Below are 20196 nucleotides of genomic sequence, written 5' to 3'. Positions count from 1 at the left end.
AAGGCCAGTCGCCACCAGGATCCCAGAGGTAGGAGGGACTGAGGCAGAGACGCGCCCAACGAGGTGTGATTGCTCATACGTCCTGGCCTTGCTGCGCAAAAAATTCGTGCGACAATTCCCCCCTCCCGTATTTATAACCTGGCCTCCGCATTGATTGGCCGCGTCTGGCCGGCTGCTGGCCACGCCCCCTCCCAGCTGCGGCGCCATGTTGGGGGGGGGGAAGAGGCGGAGTTGCCCTGAAGTGAGCGAACCGAGAGGCGGGGTGGCGCAGCGCGGTAGAGGCTAGCGGGCGGTACATGGAGCTGGGGAAGGGGAGGCTCCGCTGGAGAAGCAGACGAGTTAGTTGCTAGCGCTCAGTTGTTCCCCCGCCGAAGGGCACCATGGCGGATGCTGGAGTTCCTGGCGGTGGCGAGATAGAACCGGAGCAGCTTCAGCGGCCGGAGAAGAACGAACGGGGCCTCCTTGGCGTGGAGAGCAGCGGCGCAGCAGCAGCTGAGGACAACACACAAAATGGCGGCCGCTCCGATAACACTGCTGAGGAGGCGCTGCTGGTGGCTGCTGCAGAAGACAAGGCCCCCCTACATCTCAATAGCAGTAGCCAGCGGAAGAGCAGCGTTTCCACGGCACGTGAACTGCAGCAGGCACAACAGCCCAGTGATGTTTTGGGGGGCCCTCCCCCTCTCCCTAAATCCCCTGAAGATCTGCCTATTAGGAGGAATTTTCAGATCCCCAGGAAGAGCAGAGAAAAGAAAGGTTGTTCCCTTCCTCCCCCGTCTTCTCCCCTCACCCCCTCTTCATCTTAATCATTAGGGAGGCTCTTTATACAGTTCACACACAGCTGCATGCAAAATCCTGCGGGTGTGGAGGAGGCTGTGGCATGTCTCAGAATAGAGAGGCTTCTCGGGGTGAGATTCTAGTGTTAGGCATTTTAAATTCTCCTTTTAGTGTAAAGAAGAAGTCGCAGCTTGAATGTGAGATGGTGGCTTAATGGAAAAGGCTTGATTTGATCAGGGTGGGCTTGGAAACGGTTTATTACAGTCCCACTTCTGAGGCGCAGCACATACATAGAGAGAAGATGGCTCTCTGTGGGACACATGGACATAGAAGATGGTTCTTTACCTCTCTTCCCTTTCTTCCCTTTCTGCAGGAAACAAGTGCGTCCATGTTTAGATTGAATTGGTAAACACGTTATACATTTGTACTTCAGAGACACATGCACAGAAGCTGGCTCCTCTTTTCTTGCCCATTGAGAGCTTGTATGTGTCTCAGTCTCTTTGCAGGAGAGAAGTGTGCATCTTACATGTGCCTCACTGGAAATGCTACATGTTGGAGGCTCCTATTTTTAATGGAACTTCCTCTGAAAGCCAGTGTTCTCTCTCATTTTCTGGGAGACTGTTCATTTCTGTTTGCTGTTTTGTTAATTTGCCCAGAAAATTTACTTTGGCTGTGTTTTTATTTTTGAAGTTGTCCCTTTCTTGCTCTTTCTACGTTAGTGGAATAGGGTTCAATAACAATTTACCCTTGCAGAACATTTTCATGTAGCTTTTTTGTCTTTCAAAGAGACTGTTTAACTTTTAAACTTTCTTTAAAAACTTCTGTAAGGAGGAAGTAAAGGTAGGTTTGTTTGATTATCACCATTCTCCTTTTCATTTTGAAGATGGCAATAATTCTCTCAGAACTACAAATGTGGATGTGAGGCTAGCAGAGGCTGATGTAAAAAGGACCAGATTAGTTTAAGCCAATGTTCTGCCCTCCTTGATGGTCATCTGAGAAAAATATGGATAAAATATGTTGTTGGGTTTTTTTTTGAGCAGTCCCAAGGTCAAGTGTGTTACCTGCCTAGCACTTGATTCCATTATAAATTTCAGGTTTATCCACATTAACAAGGTAGGCCTGGGAACACGTTCTAGGTTGTATAGTGCATCACTGGTCTCTACACATTGTTTCTTGCAGGATATGTTTTTGACCAGTCAAGCATTTTAAATGGTACTTGTATCACTTCCTTTGGGTTAAAGGAGTTGACTTGTCTGATCTACCTGGTTCCAACTTGCTAACAGGAAGATTTTATTGGCATGTTCTTGGGGATTTCATCTTTTGCTATGTCAGAACTTCTTTAGAATGCCATCCAAAGAGATCTCAATTTTTAATACTTACTAATTAAGAATCTTTTTGGAAACATGAAAGACTTCTTTTAAATCCATCATATGTAGATTTATTGTTCATGGATGGTTGGTGGCTTTCATAACCACACCATAATATAATGTGCTACAGTGTCCTTATGGCATGCCATAACAAAATTGGACCAGATCAGTAATTGAATGGAAGCCTTCCAGAGGAAACTTGGGTGTTGCAGGAAATGTTAACAGTGAATTGGGAAGTTGTGGTATTAAATCAGTACTACATCAGTGCCCCAGTTTAATGCAAGAATGACAGTGCCGTGCTGGCACTCTTAATGTCCTGGTTGAGTTCTGAAACCAAGACTTCTCCCTTCTTCCTTCAAGCACTCATTGGCTGATAAAGGTAACATTACACTACTTGATAGGGTAGAGATGTTAATATTGCTGTGCTGCCCAGTTTCCGAAGTTGGAAACTTTAAGCAACACTGGCATCCCTCTTTCCCTCTCCCTAATTTTTTCTTCTTCTGTAACTTCCAGTGGGAGTTATTCTTGACCTCTTGTCTAAAATTATATTGTGTCATTGTTGGAGTAGAATGGCTGCTGTGTTCCACCCATGAGATGACTGTTTTTTAGTTATGGGAGACTGATCCCTATACTATGACTTTGTGCTCCGCCATGATGAAAACACTATATCAGTGTAAGTTATAACTACATTTCCCTTTACTTTATGTTCTTTTTAAAAAGAACATTAAAGTCTGTTACAGTTTGTGGACAGTCTTTAAGTTACTATGGGAAGCAAATTAAAAACTACATGAAATTTAAAATCAGGAAACAGGTAAATCCTCCATCTACCAGCTTTTTCAGTAACTAACGCAGGAATAGATGGTTCTTGAATGATGACTGGAAACAAAGGAAGGCATGGTATCAAGGTTAAACCTGCCGTCTGAAGAGTTAAACATATTCTGAATAACTTGAATTGAATAAATTAGATGGAGCTAATTGAGGGATTATATAATGATTCTTTCTGTTGATTATGGGATGCTAGCTGCTAAGGGAGAACTCTTTATGACAGGGTTTTTTTTTTTTTTAATGCTTGTTCTCCCTTTTCCATAAGGATAATTCAGGGAGTATAATTTTAAATATATTAATGATTAGTTTTGTCTTGAGGATTTGTTCTATTTTATGCTAACTTGTAACACAATAGTACACTTTTCTGCTTTGTTCATAATCCATATGGCCTAGTGCCATACTATCTTGTGATTTAACCATATCTTGTAAACTGGCCAACTTCAGCCTGACATTCCTTTGAGAGGCCTTTCACTCAGTTGTGACAGGGAAAGAGAAGTGGACAAGAAATGGTGCTGGTACCAATCTTTCTTTGGACTCCCAAGTGGACTAATTCATCAGGATTGTGCCTTTGATTCACAAAGGCAGTTAAATATGTGTTGGAGTAGTCTTACTGCATGAATCTGTGCTTAAAGATAAGGCATGTTCTTGAGTACCTTCCAGAATTGGCACTTTATATTAGGGTGTCACTACTTCTGTGTCTGTCTAGATGCAAGATGAAGGCCTTACTTGTCGTCATTAAAGACTCCATCCATGGCTCTTCAGTGTTGGGTTTTTGGCCAAACTCTAGCTCATATGAGGGTTTTTTTGCCTACTTATATTAACTGACATTTATATTAACATACATTAGGTATGTATACTTTCATTATTCTTCCTAAACTTTTGGGAAGCGTGTTTGTGCTGATCTCCAGTGACAGTCTCCACTCTAGGAGATTAAGTGATTCCCTGAACTTGTAAACTGCTTATGGATCTTTTAGAGTGGAAGCTGCTACAGTAGTACAAGCCTAAGGCTTAAACATTGTGATATCCTGTTTTAGCAGTACATCTGTCTTGATGGTTTTGCACTAGGAAACCATAACTTCAAGAAAATTATACTCTTCCTCTCTTGGTGGCAGAGTTCTTCCTTAAAGAGCAATATTCTACTAATTTTACTGATTTGATAAGAAGGAAAATGCTTTATATTCCTCAAAACCTGAAGTTTGAGGTGAAGACAGTCAATATTCCTCAAGAAAACATTATTTTCCTGTTGAAGTTGAAAGTATCAGTCTTAAAAAAAAAAAAAAAAAAAAACCCTCACCATGACCCCTGCAAGAATTTGATAATTTGAATGAATTGATATATTTACTGAGCCATATATGGGAGTTTCTGAAAACATCCACTCAATGTGCAGCAGCAGTCAAAAAAAGCAAAAATAATAAGAATCATTTAAAAAGGGATAGGGACTGAGACAGAGAATATCTTATTGCCTCTCTAAATCCATGGTACACCCACATGGTGAATACTGCATAAAGATGTGGTCACCTCATCTCAAAAAATATCTTGGCATCAGAAAAGGGCAACAAAAATGATTCGAGGTTTGGAACAGGTCCTGTATGAAGAGACATTAAAAAGATTGGAAGTATGTCTACACAGCACAGCTATTTCCAAATACCCAAGGTATCCCGAAATAGCTACCTTGCGTCTACACCAGACGCCTGGTATTTTGAAGTATTTTTCAAAATAACAGGTGTGCTATTTTGGCTTCCTGATAAACCTTGTTGTACGAGGGATAAGGGATGGCTCAAAATAGCATGTTATTTTGAAATTTGGTGCTGTGTAGATGTGCCAAACTTCAAAATAAGCTATTTTGAAATAGCTTATATTGCACATCTCATTTTGAATCTGTTTCAGGTTTAGGGAGCTGGATAGACACAGTCGGGGACTCTTCCTCTTAGAAAAGAGGATATGATAAAGGTCAATAAAATCATGATTGGTGTGGAAAAAATGAATAAGGAAAAGTTATTGTCCCCATAACGTAAGATCTAGGAGTCACCAAATGAAATTAATAGGTGGCAAGTTTAAAACAAAAGTAAGATTTTCTTTACGCAGTACATAGCTTGTGTAACTTCTTGCAGGGGATGTTGTGAAAACCAGGAGTCTAACAGGGTTCAAAGAAGAGCTAGATAGCCATTGATGGACCTAGCCTCCATGAATCTGTTAGCCAGGATGGGTAGGAGTAGTGTCCTTAGCCTCTGTCAGGCTGGAAATGGGTGACAGGACAGGGATTACTTGATTACCTGTTCTGTTCGCTCTGAGGCGTCCAGCATTGGCTATTGTTGGAAAACAAGATATTAGACTAGATGGACCTTTGGTCTGTTCCAGTATGGCCTTTCTTATGTTCTCAATGTTCTTGAGTAATGGTAGTGCCTTAGCATTGAAAACAATGCATGGCTTTACCGTCTGGACAGTCAAGCATCAATATCTGATTTCAAGAAAAGTGACATTACATATATATTTTCTAGCTAACAAAATGTGTGTTCACAATACATGTTGAGCTTCTGTGCAAGTGTAATGAAGTTTCTGTAGTAGTTTAAACAATATCTCAAACAGTAAAACAGTTCTTGTGTGTCACAAGGTTGCTGTTAATTTATTCTTTTCATTTATACGATGCAGTCAACTTTCCAAAATCTGGAAAATTGATGGTATAAACTGGTCAGGTAGCTTTGTAATCCAGGCATCTCTTTCTAGGTCATTGTTGTGGCACTACCAAATTAGAGCCATTTTAGTCAATTTCACATATGGTAAAAGTACACAAGATGTGATTTTATGGCCACAAGTTTGGTAGGGTCCTAGGCATTGTACATTCCTTCCTGAACTTGTAAGAAATAAGTTTGATGAATACTATTAAAATCTGAACCATGTGCATGTGTTACAAGATGTGGTGATGGTTTTAAACAGAAGTACTAGTTCTTTTGGGAATAATATAGAAATATCATCTGGAACTGTACTTCTATAGTTACAACTGGTAGTTGGTTGAAACAAAAAATTTGGCATCGCATAGTTTATCTAGGAGGCGCATATGCAGCTATCTTGTTCTACGTAAATATGCTTTCTGAACTGAATTAAAATGCGTTCTGTATTTTAGGCTTAAGTCCTAAGCAACAAGTGATAGATACAGAAAGGTTACCTGACCTACCCCAAATGCTCCCTTAAAAAAAGCCCCTTCCCTCCCCCAACCCAATTTGTATTAAAACTTCTTTGTTGACTGAGTTTTTGTTGGCTATTTGGGGAGCTGGGGTTGGAATGTGAGAGTCCTCAAAGCATATTGCAGACAGGATTGTTTTTCTGATCAGGTGATATTTTCCTTGGATCTGGTAAACCAACATCAGTAGAAATTAATCTTAAAAAAAAAAAAAAGACCGATAGTCTGTCGGTTATTACATCTGTTACAGTGCCTTAAACAACAAAATGTGTAATTTTTTTTCTGTTTTACATGTGATCAGGCAAAAGTTACTCTCTAAGGAAATTTGTGGATTTTGAACAGGCTGTCACCAAAAGACACAGCATAAAGCACTGCCACTTCCTTGATTTGATTAAATCAAATCGCATACTGAATGGGAGAGTTCATTAAAACTTCCCCCCTCAGGTAAAATGCATATTTTAGGTTTAAACCACTTTCAACTCAGAACTTTAGGCCCAACATACTGAAGAGTGACTTCTGTCTACTAAGACTTTTTAAAGGGGTCTCATTTTTCCAGAGGTTGAATTTTCAACACTTTCTGAAAATCCAAAATGCTTTAAGGGGCTCTAAATTGGACTCCCAAAAATCTCCAGTCACTTCTGTATGTATGTGTATATAATATAAATAAAATATAGGCCCTTGATCTCTATTTTACTTCAGATAGTATCAACTCTCAAGTTAACTAGAACTTCATTTAGTGACAAAAACCAACCTAATATACTTTCATAACCTATTTTTAAGCAACAACTATGCATGTCTTTCTCTACATGTTAAACTTTATTCCAAAGAAATTAAAGCTATTCTAGTTCATGACTTTGGTAATAACATACACTGCCATAGTTCAAGGTATTAAGTGATAATACCACAACAATCCATGTGACTTGTCATACTCAAAAGTGGTTGCCAATAAAACATCATAGAAGAAAATGAAGATCAGGCTTTCAAAGAAACTACAGTTTGGAGGTCTGCTGATCTCCATAAAATCATTCATAATGCAGGATCTAAGAAAACATAAATAGGTAACATCATTACCTATCATTCTGTCTAAACAGAAACTGCGTAGTGGGCAGGACCTCCCCATAGGCAGTAATGTGCCTTTTATAGACTTGCATTGTTTACTTCCTCAGTCTACTGCTGAAGTATATAATATTGGAAGTATCAGGATCTATATACATAATATTGAGCAGCTAGGACAACTTTGTTTATGAAGGTTCTAGCATATAGGTATTCAACAGTCATAGTATCATAACAGGACAACTACAAAACATTTTGAAGAAAAAATTTTTTTAGACTCTCTCCATCAAAATTCGTTGAGTGGTTAAACTGCAGATAACCTGTACTTCACTTAATCTTGGAAACAGTTTATTACATAAATGCAGAGTTACTGCAGTATTAAATCAGATTGCTTTTACTTTTAATACTATAAAAACAGCTCCAATATAATAACAAAGCATATGTTCTCTAGGTCTGGTGAAATCAAAATGGAGCTAAGATTAAATAATTTTATTTAGTATTTTATTTTTTGCTAAAACTGCTGCTGTAATCTTCATTAATGGAGGAAAAATCTAATCCTGACTTTCCTCTCTTTTTCCTTCTTTGCTTTCTTGGGTGTGATGTTTTGGGTGTCTTTCCTCCTCCATCCCCCCATGTCTTGAACTCATATTGTGGGCTTTTTAGGTTAGGTACTGTTTGATTGTATGTCATATGTGGTGCATCGTAAAATGGGGACCATTACATGCTGGTGGTTTTCAGAGTCTACTGTAATATGCATAATGCATATTCTGTAGCCAAACTATTTCATGAATAGGGGTCACATGCATAATTAACAGGATATAGCAAGCAGATTTTGTGTTGTTTCTTACAATGGCATTAAATCTTTATAGTACAATTGTATATGATACATATCTCTGCAAAAGCTAAGCCTCTGCCTCAGTTGAGAGATGACTTAATCTTTTTTTCAGTAACAAATTGATCCTGTTTTTACTTGTTTAAAATAAAAATCTGTATACTAAAGATTTTCTTCAAGAAGGCTAATTTTTGGCTCGGCTGTCTTTAAATAATTGTGGCAATGACTTAATATAGTAGACTTGCAATAATCTGGCAACTTTGGGACCTAGGTGGTGCCGGATTACTGGATATGCTGGACTATCAGGAGGTACTACAAGGAGGCATGCTCCCAATCCCTCTCCTCCTCCTTCCCCCCTCCTCCACTCTAAGCTAATTCTTGGGTCCTGGAGCTGCTGCTACAGCCACGCATCTCCCTCCAGGCGTTGGGGTGTGTGTGCTGAGCATCCGGCTTTGAGCATGAGCTGGCTGGGACATGGTGTGCAACCCAATCCCCCTCCCCTCCCCTGAGCCAAACGCTCCCCCCCCCCCCCCACCTTATGCTCTGGTCCTGGAGCCAGAGCTGGTGAACTGCATCCGAAACACTATGCGCACCTCCTCCCCCAATCCCCATTCCTTTCTTCAAAGCATCTCTCCCCCACCAACCTTATTTCCGGGTCCCGAAGCAGCTGCCTGTGCTCAGCGGCCAGCTGCTAGCACTTGGAGGGTGGGATGCGGTGGGAGACCAGTCGTGCATGTGCAGGGTACAACGCAGTGTGCTGGGGACCACGAGCGGAACAACGCGGGTTGTGAGCGCGCATGCGGCTCGCAGTGGCTTGGCTGTGAGAGTGGCTGACCTGAGCGGTTTCCAGTTCCATCAGGAGCCGCAATTTTTTTCTGTCTGGAGCCTCGGGTTGGACACCCTTGCACTAGGCTCTTGCCATTTTGATGCTGGACTATCAGGAGTGCCGGACAATTGGAGTTTTACTGTATTGTGTAAAGAAAAAAAATTATGCCCCCTTTGCATCTAGTAATTCCTTCAACAAAGGATCTGATAACTGATTGGATGCCACTAGAAAGCAAAGTGTTTGCTCATTAGTCTATTTCCGCTATATGTTTTGGACTCATTTTTATAAGATAAAACATGCATCACTCTGTATTTTCACTTTCCATTAAGATGAATCCGATTGCATGACAATAAATATAGCAATAGATGCTGTCCTTTTTTTCATAATTGGCTATTACCGACCTACTTTTCTATTTGGTCTTGTGATAGGAGCCCCTTGTGTACCTCTCACACCTTTAAAAAACACAACCATGCATGCATGGTTGCTCAGTCTTGTGTAATCCTGGACACATGATTAAACCACTTATTGGCTGTACTTGTATCCACATTTGTTTTTGTGTTCTTTTAGAATTTCTATGCTTTTAGAGCAGGCGGCAAGTAATAATAAAAGGGGGTTAAGGCACTATTTTGAAGGTATTTAGCAGAACAGTTTACAGACTAGAGCTCCTAGATCCTTCCATGATAAAGCTGTATGTCAGTGCATCTTGAAAAAAAGCTGTATTGGGCAAAATACCTAGCACATGGTGCTTAAGATATCTTAAAAGTTCAGGCCCATTTCTTTGGGGTCTTTCTATCTCTCTCAGTTCTTCTGTTTTTTGCCGCTCCATGTTATCAGGAGCGGCCCGTGACTATAGGCTGACTTCGCCATTGCCTGGGGCGCCCGATGATGATGTTACTCCATTGACAGCTGTGCAGGCCTGGGATGCCAGCTGCCGCAGCCCACCTCGGGCCATTCCTGCATGTTATACAATGCCCTGCTGGTCATTTGGTCATCATTCTGCTCAACTAAAATTGTGGGCAGTGATGGAACTGAGGGGCTGAAAGATGAACCCAAGCAAATAGGCTGCTACACAGATTTAGGCAGCATCCTAGGAAAAAAGTGAATTTGAAGTGGCTATCTTTGTGAAAGCATAATTATGTTTTATAGAGGACCCATGTTCTCTTATGCGATGACTTAAACTAGAGTATGAACCCTAGCTGACCCTATGTTGTCCCTTCTATTAGACATTTGTTAAGGTAACGAATATCAGAGGGGTAGCCGTGTTTGTCTGAATCTGCAAAAGCGGCAATGAGTCCTGTGGCACCTTAGAGACTAACCGAAGTGTTGGAGCATAAGCTTTTGTGGGCAAAGACCCACTTCGTCAGATGCATCTGATGAAGTGGGTCTTTGCCCACGAAAGTTTATGCTCCCAACACTTCGGTTAGTCTATAAGATGCCACAGGACTCCTCTCTGCTATTGTCAAGGTAAGAAGCCTAAAATTGACTAATATCATTTTTTTCAAAAAAGAGGCTACAACCTGGAACTACTGCATTCTTACAACAACAAATTGTTCTGCTTAACTGCAAGTTACAGCTTTTTGCAGTGTCTGCTATTTTCTTGAAAGTATGTTGAAATTACGATAGTGTACTCCCCTTGCGAAGCTCTTGTTAACTAAGTTGAGAGCTTACGCTAAGTAAATGCTAATATGAGATGGAGAAATTGTGTGCCTAGCTGTGATACTGGTAAGCCTACATTTACTCTTGAAATTTTTCAGTACAGTACATCTAAAATTAATCAAGCCATTTAAACTAAACAGCATTTTTATCTTGATCTTACAGAACTATTTGTGAAACTAAAATATACAGGGAAGTTTTCAAATGTGTATTAATACTAGCTTTTTCCCCCTCTGTATAGCACTCTTTCAGCCAATAGCTATGGGATCTCGAGAATTTGAAGATGTTGTGAAAATTTTGCATTCATCTTATTTGGAGTCAAGTTCAATGGCTAATTTCAATTACAAAAGAGCCAGCTTAATCCATAATGAGTTGTTGGAAAAGGAGGTGAGTACCCATAGTTTGCCATTTATGAAATGGTGTGTAAGTCATCAACTTTCAGTGGCTTTGCCTACCTCCGCTTGGTTTCAAGTAAACGGTTTCATATGTGCAAGTGTTGTTGTCAGGAAGATGTACTGGTTTTATGGTGGATGAAAACTCTTGTATCTTAAATTGAGTGAAATGAAGTAAGATGGGGATGGAAATGTGACGGGAGCTAGTGCCAGTGCTGCTGTTTGAAATCTGAACTTTATGCTTTGCATTTCAATCTTGAGGTATAATTAATGGTTGTAAAGGAAGCCATGGTATCTTCCAATTCAGGCTTACTGCATTCTGCGTAAGCTATAATAATTTAACTTTTAAATATTGCTCTAGCGCTAACTTTCTCTAAAGGAGTGGCAAAACAAGTTCAGTAGCTGAGTTACCATATCAAGTAGGTGTCTTGTTTTAAACTAACAACTAAAACTAAGTCATGAAAATACTGTGGTGAAGGGGAAGAGAGTATTTGGACACAAATTGGCTAACCTAGTGAGAAGGGCTTTAAACTAGGTTCAATGGGGGCAGGTGATCAAAGCCCCCAGGTAAGTGGAAAAACATGGAGACCAGGCTCAGAAATAGGAGAGCATGGACTGTAATAGTAGAGATAAAGGCAGAACTGGGGGGCAAAATCAAAATCTGACTTGGGGGGGAGGGAAGGGTTTGTGCACCCCATCCCCAAAACCCTGAAGCAGAGGTTGTCATTAGCGATGTTAAAAAGTGGGTAATGGGGTAAATATGGAACTGCTAAAAATCTCAAAAGTTATATGCCTACCCGCAGCCATGGTGCAGGGCGTGCCAGGAGCCGGCTTTTAAGCCAGCTCTTAAGCTGGTTCTTGGCACACACAGGCAGCAGCTGCAGGGTGGCAGTCAGCTTTGAAGCTGGATCCCAGCACACCGGCTGCCATCTGCAGCCCCTCTCGGGAGCTAGCTACCGCCCCTGCACTGCAGCCTCTGTATCACCTTTACACTTTCACATCCCTAGTTGTGATCAACTTCTAAACTATAAGACTTGCACATAGAATGCAAGTCCAAAATTATGAGAATTTTTAAGCTGAATGTTTCCCACTCAGTAGGTGAAAGGATACAGACTTTTCTGAAATTGTAGAAAACTGCTGAAACATTAACTTTATTTACATTGGCCTTTTTGAGTATTTGCACCTGGATCTGCTAGAGTAATGTATACCTTAGCCAAATTAGGCTTCTTGGATACCAGGTGGCATTTACTAGTTTCTTCATTACGTAAATTCAGACTGTGTTTGTTGATAGTTCACAGAAAAACGAAGAGAACTGAAATGCGATGGTCGCTTAGAAAAAGAGCTTGTGGAATCCTATGTGTTTCTCATGGTTGATCGACCTCAGGTGAGAAGAGACAAGTTTTAGGAGAAAAATGTTGTTCATTTTTTTCCCCTTGTTGCTGCTTTGATATGTTCATTGAAACAGAATTGTTTTTTGACTTTTGGATTCAACTTTACTTATGTCTGCTGTAGCTGCACAATTCAGCACGAGAGCCATAGAAATAAAGGGGGCGAGAACCAATCTGTTACCCTAGAATTTACGGAGGCCCCAGTTACAAATGGCTTTTTCTTTACCTCTTGGGATCATACCTCTAGGCCTATACATCTTACCATTCCCCTCTCTCTCTCCTTCCCTTCCCCCACTCCCCCCGGCACCAAGCACAGTCTGTTTTACCTATTGTGTGTTAAATCTTCGGCTTATTTTTAATATACATGTTCTAACACCTCAAAAAGGGGTATTGCCTGTTTGGTTTTAAGACTTTTGGGGGTGGGGTGGATTCTTGGATAACTTGAACTACTGTTCTCTTAATATGAACACAAGTGAGGCACCCTGAAAATAGTTGTATGACATGGTGGCTAGTTGGGACCATTGCAGGGAATCCTTTTTCTGATCTAAAAGATAGAGCAACTTAAAAAAAACCTGCTACATGCTGCTTTCTGGGGTGTACGTCCTTTGTGATCAAGACTCTCCAGATGAGTGGTTCTCAAACTTTTTGGCTCATGGCCTACCCTGCTAAATGCAGATCTGTTCATGGACCTCCAGCAAACCACCATGATCACATAATTGGTGTAGGAGGGGGTAAGGTGTGAGTTCTGGCTGCGAGGTAGGGTGTAGGAATAGGTTGTGGGGGTCTGGGTGAGAGAAATGTGTGAGAGTGAAGTCAGGGCATGAGGAAGATGGGAGTGCTTGCCTGACTCCACGCCTCCCACTGGCCATCACTCTGGACAACGGGAGTAATGCAGAAAATCTCCAGTGGGGAAAGCCTCCAGGTGAGTGGTTTCTGCTCTGCTGTTCCCCAAGCCAGGGAGAGGGGGAGCAGCAATGCACAGGGCAGCTTCCTTCACCCGCAAGCCAGATCTGTCCTGTGAGGCTGCTACCCCCTGCAGCAGAAAGCTGATGCTCCAGTCTCTCAGGGATGGAGCACCAGTGCAGGCTCCCTGCTGAGGGTGGTGGGGGTGCAAGCTCTGAGCCCATGGCCCACCTGCGAGAAGGTTGCAGACCTCACTTGGAGAACCACTGCTCTAAATATATATATTTATATTTAATTTGGATACATATAGTCTTCCTCAGTGGTGCTGAATATTCTCAAGAGCCCTGTATAATCTACCATATTTGTAGCCAGATGCTGTAGGAAAGGCACCATATTGGAGAGGCCCTTCTTTTGCTACCTTATGAAGGATGGAGAAGGAAAAAGATTCTGAATTATCTTCATGATGAGAAGTCTTCAAAATATAGTAATTACAAATTTAAGTGTGTGGCTGTTAAGCACGCTTTGTTTTCTACAAGGTTTAGATATGGTTAATATACATAGACCTAAAGCACATTACCTTCACAGCAAACATCAAATGTGGACAGTTATATGTATAAAAGTTTATGCTCCAAGTGTTGTACAGTAACACAAAGTACAATTTATAATTGAGATTACACAAGTTGTGTATCAAAAGTTTAGCATAGAATGGAGTTTAGAGCATATACTTATATGGAGAAGTTTAAGAAAACTGTTGCCTGTTGTATTCATAGTCTAACTTTTGAAAATATGTATGCATCTAAAATAAGATATTTGTTCCATTTAGGTGCAAAATATATGTGAAAAAGGGCTACAAGTGGGCCATTCCAAAATAACAATTCTTGGCAGTCCTTCCATGGGTAACTATCTTATCTCTTTATATATTTACATCATGAAGCACAATTTTTTCCAATATGGATAATCAGGTATTACTTTTAAACTATTGTCCCTTCTGTAGAATTTCTCAAAACTAGCACTTACACATTGGAGATAATCCTACTCAGCTGATGTCAAGTAATGACCTTTGATTCAGAAGCGGTAAAGTTTACAAATACATGAAATAAACAAAATTAACCTTGTCTTAAATGGTTTTCACAGAAATAAGAATGCATTACAAAATTTGAGGGATTATTCTAGGCATCCATAGGCAGAATCCTATTTATTTTTGGGGACATTTGGAAAACCAAATGGGGCTGAGAGCCCATGTGGTCTGCTTAGCTTGAAGTTTTAATTCTGCGCTCCTGCAGTTGTCTGGCAAAGAACTGGTGACTTTACCCCTTAACCCCTTCTGGCATAATACCCACAACTCAGCTCAAACTCTGCAGGGAGGCAAACCATTTTGGTATCAGGAATAATTTCTCCTCACAGACAGAAGGAAGACTCAGACAAGGGGGGAATGAACTGAAGAGGACTGACGCCTTATCCCTGCAGGCACAGGGAGCAGGGCTTCAGGTTGTCCTCGCCCAATGGAGCAGAGGCCCCTGCCCAGGACCATGAGGAGGCTAGATGTTTCCTGTCCAGGGATGGCTCCCATACTGCTAGCTTGTTAGTGAGTGGGGCCAGTGATACCTTATCCTAGCCAGAACAAGCAGCTGTAAGGGCTGTAATCCTGTCCATTGGAGAAGAGAGCCACTCTAGTGCCAGGACTGTAAAAGAGCATCCCTGGCCATAGGGGTGGCCATCCCACAGCTAGATCTAGACCACAGTCATTCAGTGCCAGCGGTTTCCCCATAGCCAGGGACTTGCTATCCTGCTCACAGCTCTGGGCAGGAGTTTGTGCTGTGCCCCACCTTGTTTTTCCAGGGAGCATGTGTTCTAACACCATGGCTATGCAGGGATCTCTCTGTAGTTATGTACTTGTTAAATCACTCACCAGCAAGAGGGTGGTAGCCATTTCTGTGCAGGAACTATTCTGCAGCATGATGGTCACCTCTACAGACAGGGCTCATCATCCTTACAGTCCTGGCTGGAGGTCTCTGCTCTACTGTGCCAGGATGACTGCAGTTACTTGTACCCTGATGTCTTGGGTTTTTTGGCAACACAATACCACTGAAAGCCTGCTGTCAGCCCTGACCTAACCTTGTAACTGAAAATAAAAATTGACTTTAAAGAGAGAATCTAATTCTTCCAAGTCTAAGTTAAGTGTTGCCCACAGTCTAAGAGTGATGGCATGAAAGGTGCGATCTGCTGTCTGCCATGCTTCTCATCAAGCATTTTGTCTGTTTGATTTTTTCCATGTAGCTACAATATTGCTACAATTTTACTGAGTTTATATTTTTTAATAGAAATGGCTAAAACTCTGCCAAACTAATTGATCTCTTAAGTGTAACACTGAATGTTCAGAACCTTGGTTATCTTAAGTTTTTACTCTATCTTCCTCAGGTGTATATCTCTCCAGATACGCTGATTTATTACAGGCTAATCCACTGGAAGCAGGCGCAACTGGTGATGTGATTATTTTTAAAATAATAAAGGTAATTTCTGTGCTTTATCTTCAAAGGCTGCATTTTTTTATTACTGAAGTTTTCTTGCCTTTGTTGGCTTCTTATAGAAATATGCTACTTGTTGGGGTATTTTCCATATTTAGAGAGAATCTGAAAGCATACAAGACTGCAATCGGAAGTAAATATCTAACCATGTTTATTTTAATTGATTTTTAATAAACTACCACTTAGCTCTTTCTCTGCAGGTTTAATTTCTTATTTCATCTTTTTTGAAGAAAAAGCAATGAGTTTTTATGAATAACTGATGTATATCTTACAAGTATCTCACTTTACCAGTGCTATTGTACTTTCTGTAGCTGCTTTTATGAGTAATATAGTAAAGAATTTAACACTACAATTTTTTTTTGCTCTATAGGGGAAAATGAAAAGCATATATGACCATATGGGTGTGAAAACAATGGAATCTACAGTTAAAAATGCATTAGATCCAACTCCAAAGCACGAGTGCCATGTTTCAAAGAATGCTAATAAAGTAAATTCCTTGTTGGCTTACAGAGCATATGAGCTTACTCAGGTAAGAGTGCAGCTTCTTTCCACAGATTATATATATAAAAAAGGAAACACAGCATAGTAATGTTACAGATTTAAATACTTAAGACTGGAAGTCATATGTGAGACTACGTGATTCCTTACTGTACATGTAAGATATTTGTCTAAGACCTTACATATACCTCAATATAGTTTTTAATTCTGTAGTAACTAAAACATTGTAAGTGGTCTGGTATCCCTTTGCTGAGCTCACAGTAAGTGACAATAACCTCTGTAAAATGTAAATTTTGTGTCTGGATCCCACTGTAGATGTATGATCACCTCACCATGTATAAGAGTGGCTTTTTATAATTTGAAAGTGGGAGCGTCTGGGTCAGGGCATGTACCCTGTTTCTCTTTATGCTCCTGTTAGGGCTTTGACCCCAAGTCTTCTCTTAACTCTCATGGCAGCAAGACAGAATGCGGTGAAAGTATTTGACTCCACTGCTTATCTGTTTACATTTTTTTTCAGGTTTTTTCCCTCTGCAAAATCTCATTTTCTTACATTTTGACCTGCAAAGAGTGAGTCAAATGCTATACTAATGAGATTCCTCCATCCCCAGCATCCTTTACAGAAACCCAAAATATGGCAGACTCTACATCTGCCAACTTCATGTCCACTCCACCTGAAAGAAGGACATATGAGGTCGTATTTTTTTTTCTTCAGGAGGTTGGATGTGTGGAGAATCTCGTATTCTGAGCAGATGCTCAGTATGATTATGATTCTTTGCTTAATTCTACTTCAGCTTGTGACTTCCATTGTCTTGAACAGTCCACAAAGGTCTCCTCAGACCACCAGAAGGCAAGCTCCAGAGTTTAGTTTGATAATTCAGTGCCATATTGAACAGACAAGTGATGATAAAGACCACTTTGGAGAAGACTGCATCCAGAAAAGATCTGGCATTGATATGGTTCTGATGTCCTTGTCCTAAAACAGACCTCAGCATCAGTATTGAAGCTGGTACCAGGATCCACACAGTCTGACATTGAGAGAAGCTGCTGTGATCTCCCATTTAAAAAAATGGAGAAGCCTGTGACATTGCAGACTGTGCTAGCCCTGTTTCAACAACACACTTCTTGGTATTGACATTGACTATGGACAGTGAGAGTAGAGAAGGATCAAGATTGTTGGCCTCTTACTGGCACTGGTACAGTCTTGTCTGCCACGCCTAGAAAAGATTTGCTCTTCACCATCACTGAGGCATATGTGCTCCCTGTCTTTGAGCAGAGAACCAGCTCCCCTGGAGTCTGATTACTTGTATAAAGAGAGACATAGGCTTTCCTCTTGCAGGGCTCATATCCTGCTTACTTGACTCATTTAGTGCCAGACTGCACAACACCCAGTAATTCAACTACTCCTGTGGTGTGCTGCTGCCTAAATAGCCATCCGGGCCATATCCAGAGATGGAGCATCTCCTGGACTATGTTACTACCAATGAATCTCTTATCTTCGTGTCTTGAAGCAGTATACGTGGCATCAGTACTAGTTCTTGTTGGCTTCAAAGTGTTCTAGATGTTATTTGAGGGTTACTGGGACTCTAGAGATGTCTGTCGCATCAGAGAAATCCCACAAGCTGTCGGACATCCTGTCAACTCCTGGTCTAGCCAAGAAAACCCTTCCACTGAGTGATCAAGCAGTCCCTGGCTAAAGTCCTGTGGCAGACACTAGCCACAATAATGCTAACTGTGAATCAGGTCAAGATACACCAGATTACCTCCCCCCCCCCCATATTGGGTTTGAATACTTCTGTACTCACCCCAAGCCAGATTCCTTAGACATCTTGGTCTTGCAAGAGGAAAAGAACCCCAAAGCACCTATCCATCCTCCCCCTATCACCCCTCCTCCCCAAAGTCACATGCTTCTGCTTAGCTACAGCTGCATTTGGTTAGTTTCCAGGTCCTACTGGTCAAGTGTGGACAAGATGGAGTTCTGGCCTTTGGACTCTCCATGCCACCTTATGATGGAGTGTTCCCTCTGTCCCAAGTTGTAGCCAGCTCAGGAGAACCCACCTGTACATCTCCAGGCAGGCAGAGTGCCCTTTTTAATCTCTGCATATCTCTTCCTAGGGCCTTTAAAAGTATTAGGCCTTTCCCTCCTTGACAGTAATACTCTTGACTCCCCTCTCAAGGATTCTGCTTAAGAATGACTTTCTCCCTGTAAGTCAACCATCCCAAAATCAACTATTTGGTCCAGTTCCATGGAGACTGCAAGTTTCACCAGTACCACTCAAAGCTGGAAAACCAAGAAGCTTATTCAAAAGCAAACACTGTTCTAAGAGTCTCAGTAGTGATCAGGCATAGCAGGATGACAAGGAGAGGTATTCTTCCATAAGGGTGCTATCAGATGCACCTCCACCACCAGTACCCTTTTATGGTACTAATGGACCCATCCATATTAAAATCATATACCTCCGAACCTCATTGGAACATCCTAAATATTCACGACAGTTAACTTTCAGGGAAACCTTCACATCATTACTGACCTCCTATTTGGTACTGTACTGCAAGAATTTTGATATTCAAAGTACTTACTGTAGTGGAGAAACTATAGTCTCTGTTAATCATGGGCACAGTGGGTTCTTTGTTACTGAGACTAGTTCAGTCTCAGGATACCCATTTATCATTTGATTCATCACCATTTTCATTTATGGCTCCTCCACTGCTCTATGGGTGAGGTAAGTTATTTCATTTCATCCATTCAGCCTCTTCAGTCTCCATAGACAGATCTCTTATCTGCCCATAGATATCCTTTCTTTGCAGGCCACAGAGATAGTGAGGAATCTAGGACTAGATATGACAAGTGTTGGGAGAAATATTGGGTGCCACCCTGCTTTCCTGTATGGAATACCCTCTGATCCTCCATCCCTTATGGTCATGCTAGGATCCTTGGACTGCTTACAGACAGCCATTTTTAGGGCTCTGAGCCTAGGGCACTGGGATGGGGAGACAACAGTCTCTCTACTTCCTCAGATTTCCTCAGCAGGGGAGACATTTGCATAACACAGAGCAGATGAGGAGGCTATTTCTCAAACTGCTGTCTCATCTTTAGCTGATGAAGCTGTAATGCTCATCTACCATCTGTGACTGAGTTTAAGTGATTCTAAGACACCCCTCCCCCCAGGTGCATGGCAGTCTTTTTTCAGACACCATTCACAGAGTTCAAGAAACTATAATAAAAATAATTGGTACTTTCCAACTGACAATGCTGACCACCTGATTAGTAAGGTGCTATTGGATCCAATGAAGATGGTTTGCCAGACTACCTACTGTGGAAAAGGTCTAATAAAGAACACTGAAGTGTGGGGAAGAAGGGTTTAATCTCTCTTCGAATGCATCGGTGGTGGAGGCATTAAATGAGTAAGGAAAGCAGCACCATGACAGACCAGAAGCATCTGAATCTATTTTTTGAGCAGAAGTCTTATCAATGATGCTCAGACTTCAGATGACTGACTACCTGTCCAAATCACATGAACTATGTAAGCATTTCTGGGAACCTGTCATTGGAACAAAAGAGTAACTTCAAGCTGTTGATGCCGAGGGACAACTATTAGCTCAAGCATCTCTCCCAAGTGTCCTTCAGTGTTGCTGATACTGATCTATTTCATCTTTGATAGCTCTCACGCACAGGGCATCGTAGCTTCACCTGTCCAGTTTCTCGAGGAAGGCCAAGAGTATGGTGAAGAACCATGAGTTGTTGAGCCAGTCTGCAGTTAGTTACTGGAAATTTTATATCCCTGCAATCAAGACAGATTAGTAAATCACATGGTATATATGGTTGTGACTATTTTCTTCCACTATTTGATCTGAGGAAGTGGGTCTGGCCCACGAAAGCTCATCATCTAATAAACCATCTTGTTAGTCTTTAAAGTGCTACATAGTCCTGTATTTTGTTTTAGTAAACCACACACTGCCTTGAGATCTCACAAGATAGATTTTT

The 20196-nt window shown here is 41.3% G+C and overlaps 1 protein-coding gene across 7 annotated transcripts in view; it reads left to right on the top strand.

The window, feature by feature from the left end:
* Positions 1-213: 213 nt before the first annotated feature.
* Positions 214-20196, top strand: part of TASOR (transcription activation suppressor) — a 62090-nt gene continuing 42107 nt past the window's right edge. For 4 of the 7 annotated variants that reach the window (XM_075938885.2, XM_075938883.2, XM_075938884.2 and 1 more), the window contains exons 1-6: positions 216-753; positions 10750-10895; positions 12192-12284; positions 14015-14087; positions 15610-15701; positions 16087-16245. In XM_075938885.2, coding sequence (XP_075795000.1) covers positions 381-753; positions 10750-10895; positions 12192-12284; positions 14015-14087; positions 15610-15701; positions 16087-16245 — 936 coding nt within the window. In that variant the 5' untranslated portion in view covers positions 216-380. Of the gene's footprint in view, positions 754-10749; positions 10896-12191; positions 12285-14014; positions 14088-15609; positions 15702-16086; positions 16246-20196 lie in introns of all 7 variants that reach the window. The other 3 variants (XM_075938888.2, XM_075938887.2, XM_075938886.2) reach the window with 2 other exon arrangements.

The sequence above is a fragment of the Pelodiscus sinensis genome, chromosome 11, assembly GCF_052426305.1.
Source record: "Pelodiscus sinensis isolate ZL-2025 chromosome 11, ASM5242630v1, whole genome shotgun sequence".
Taxonomy (NCBI): Eukaryota; Metazoa; Chordata; order Testudines; family Trionychidae; genus Pelodiscus; species Pelodiscus sinensis.
This window is presented reverse-complemented; position numbering and strand designations above follow the sequence as displayed.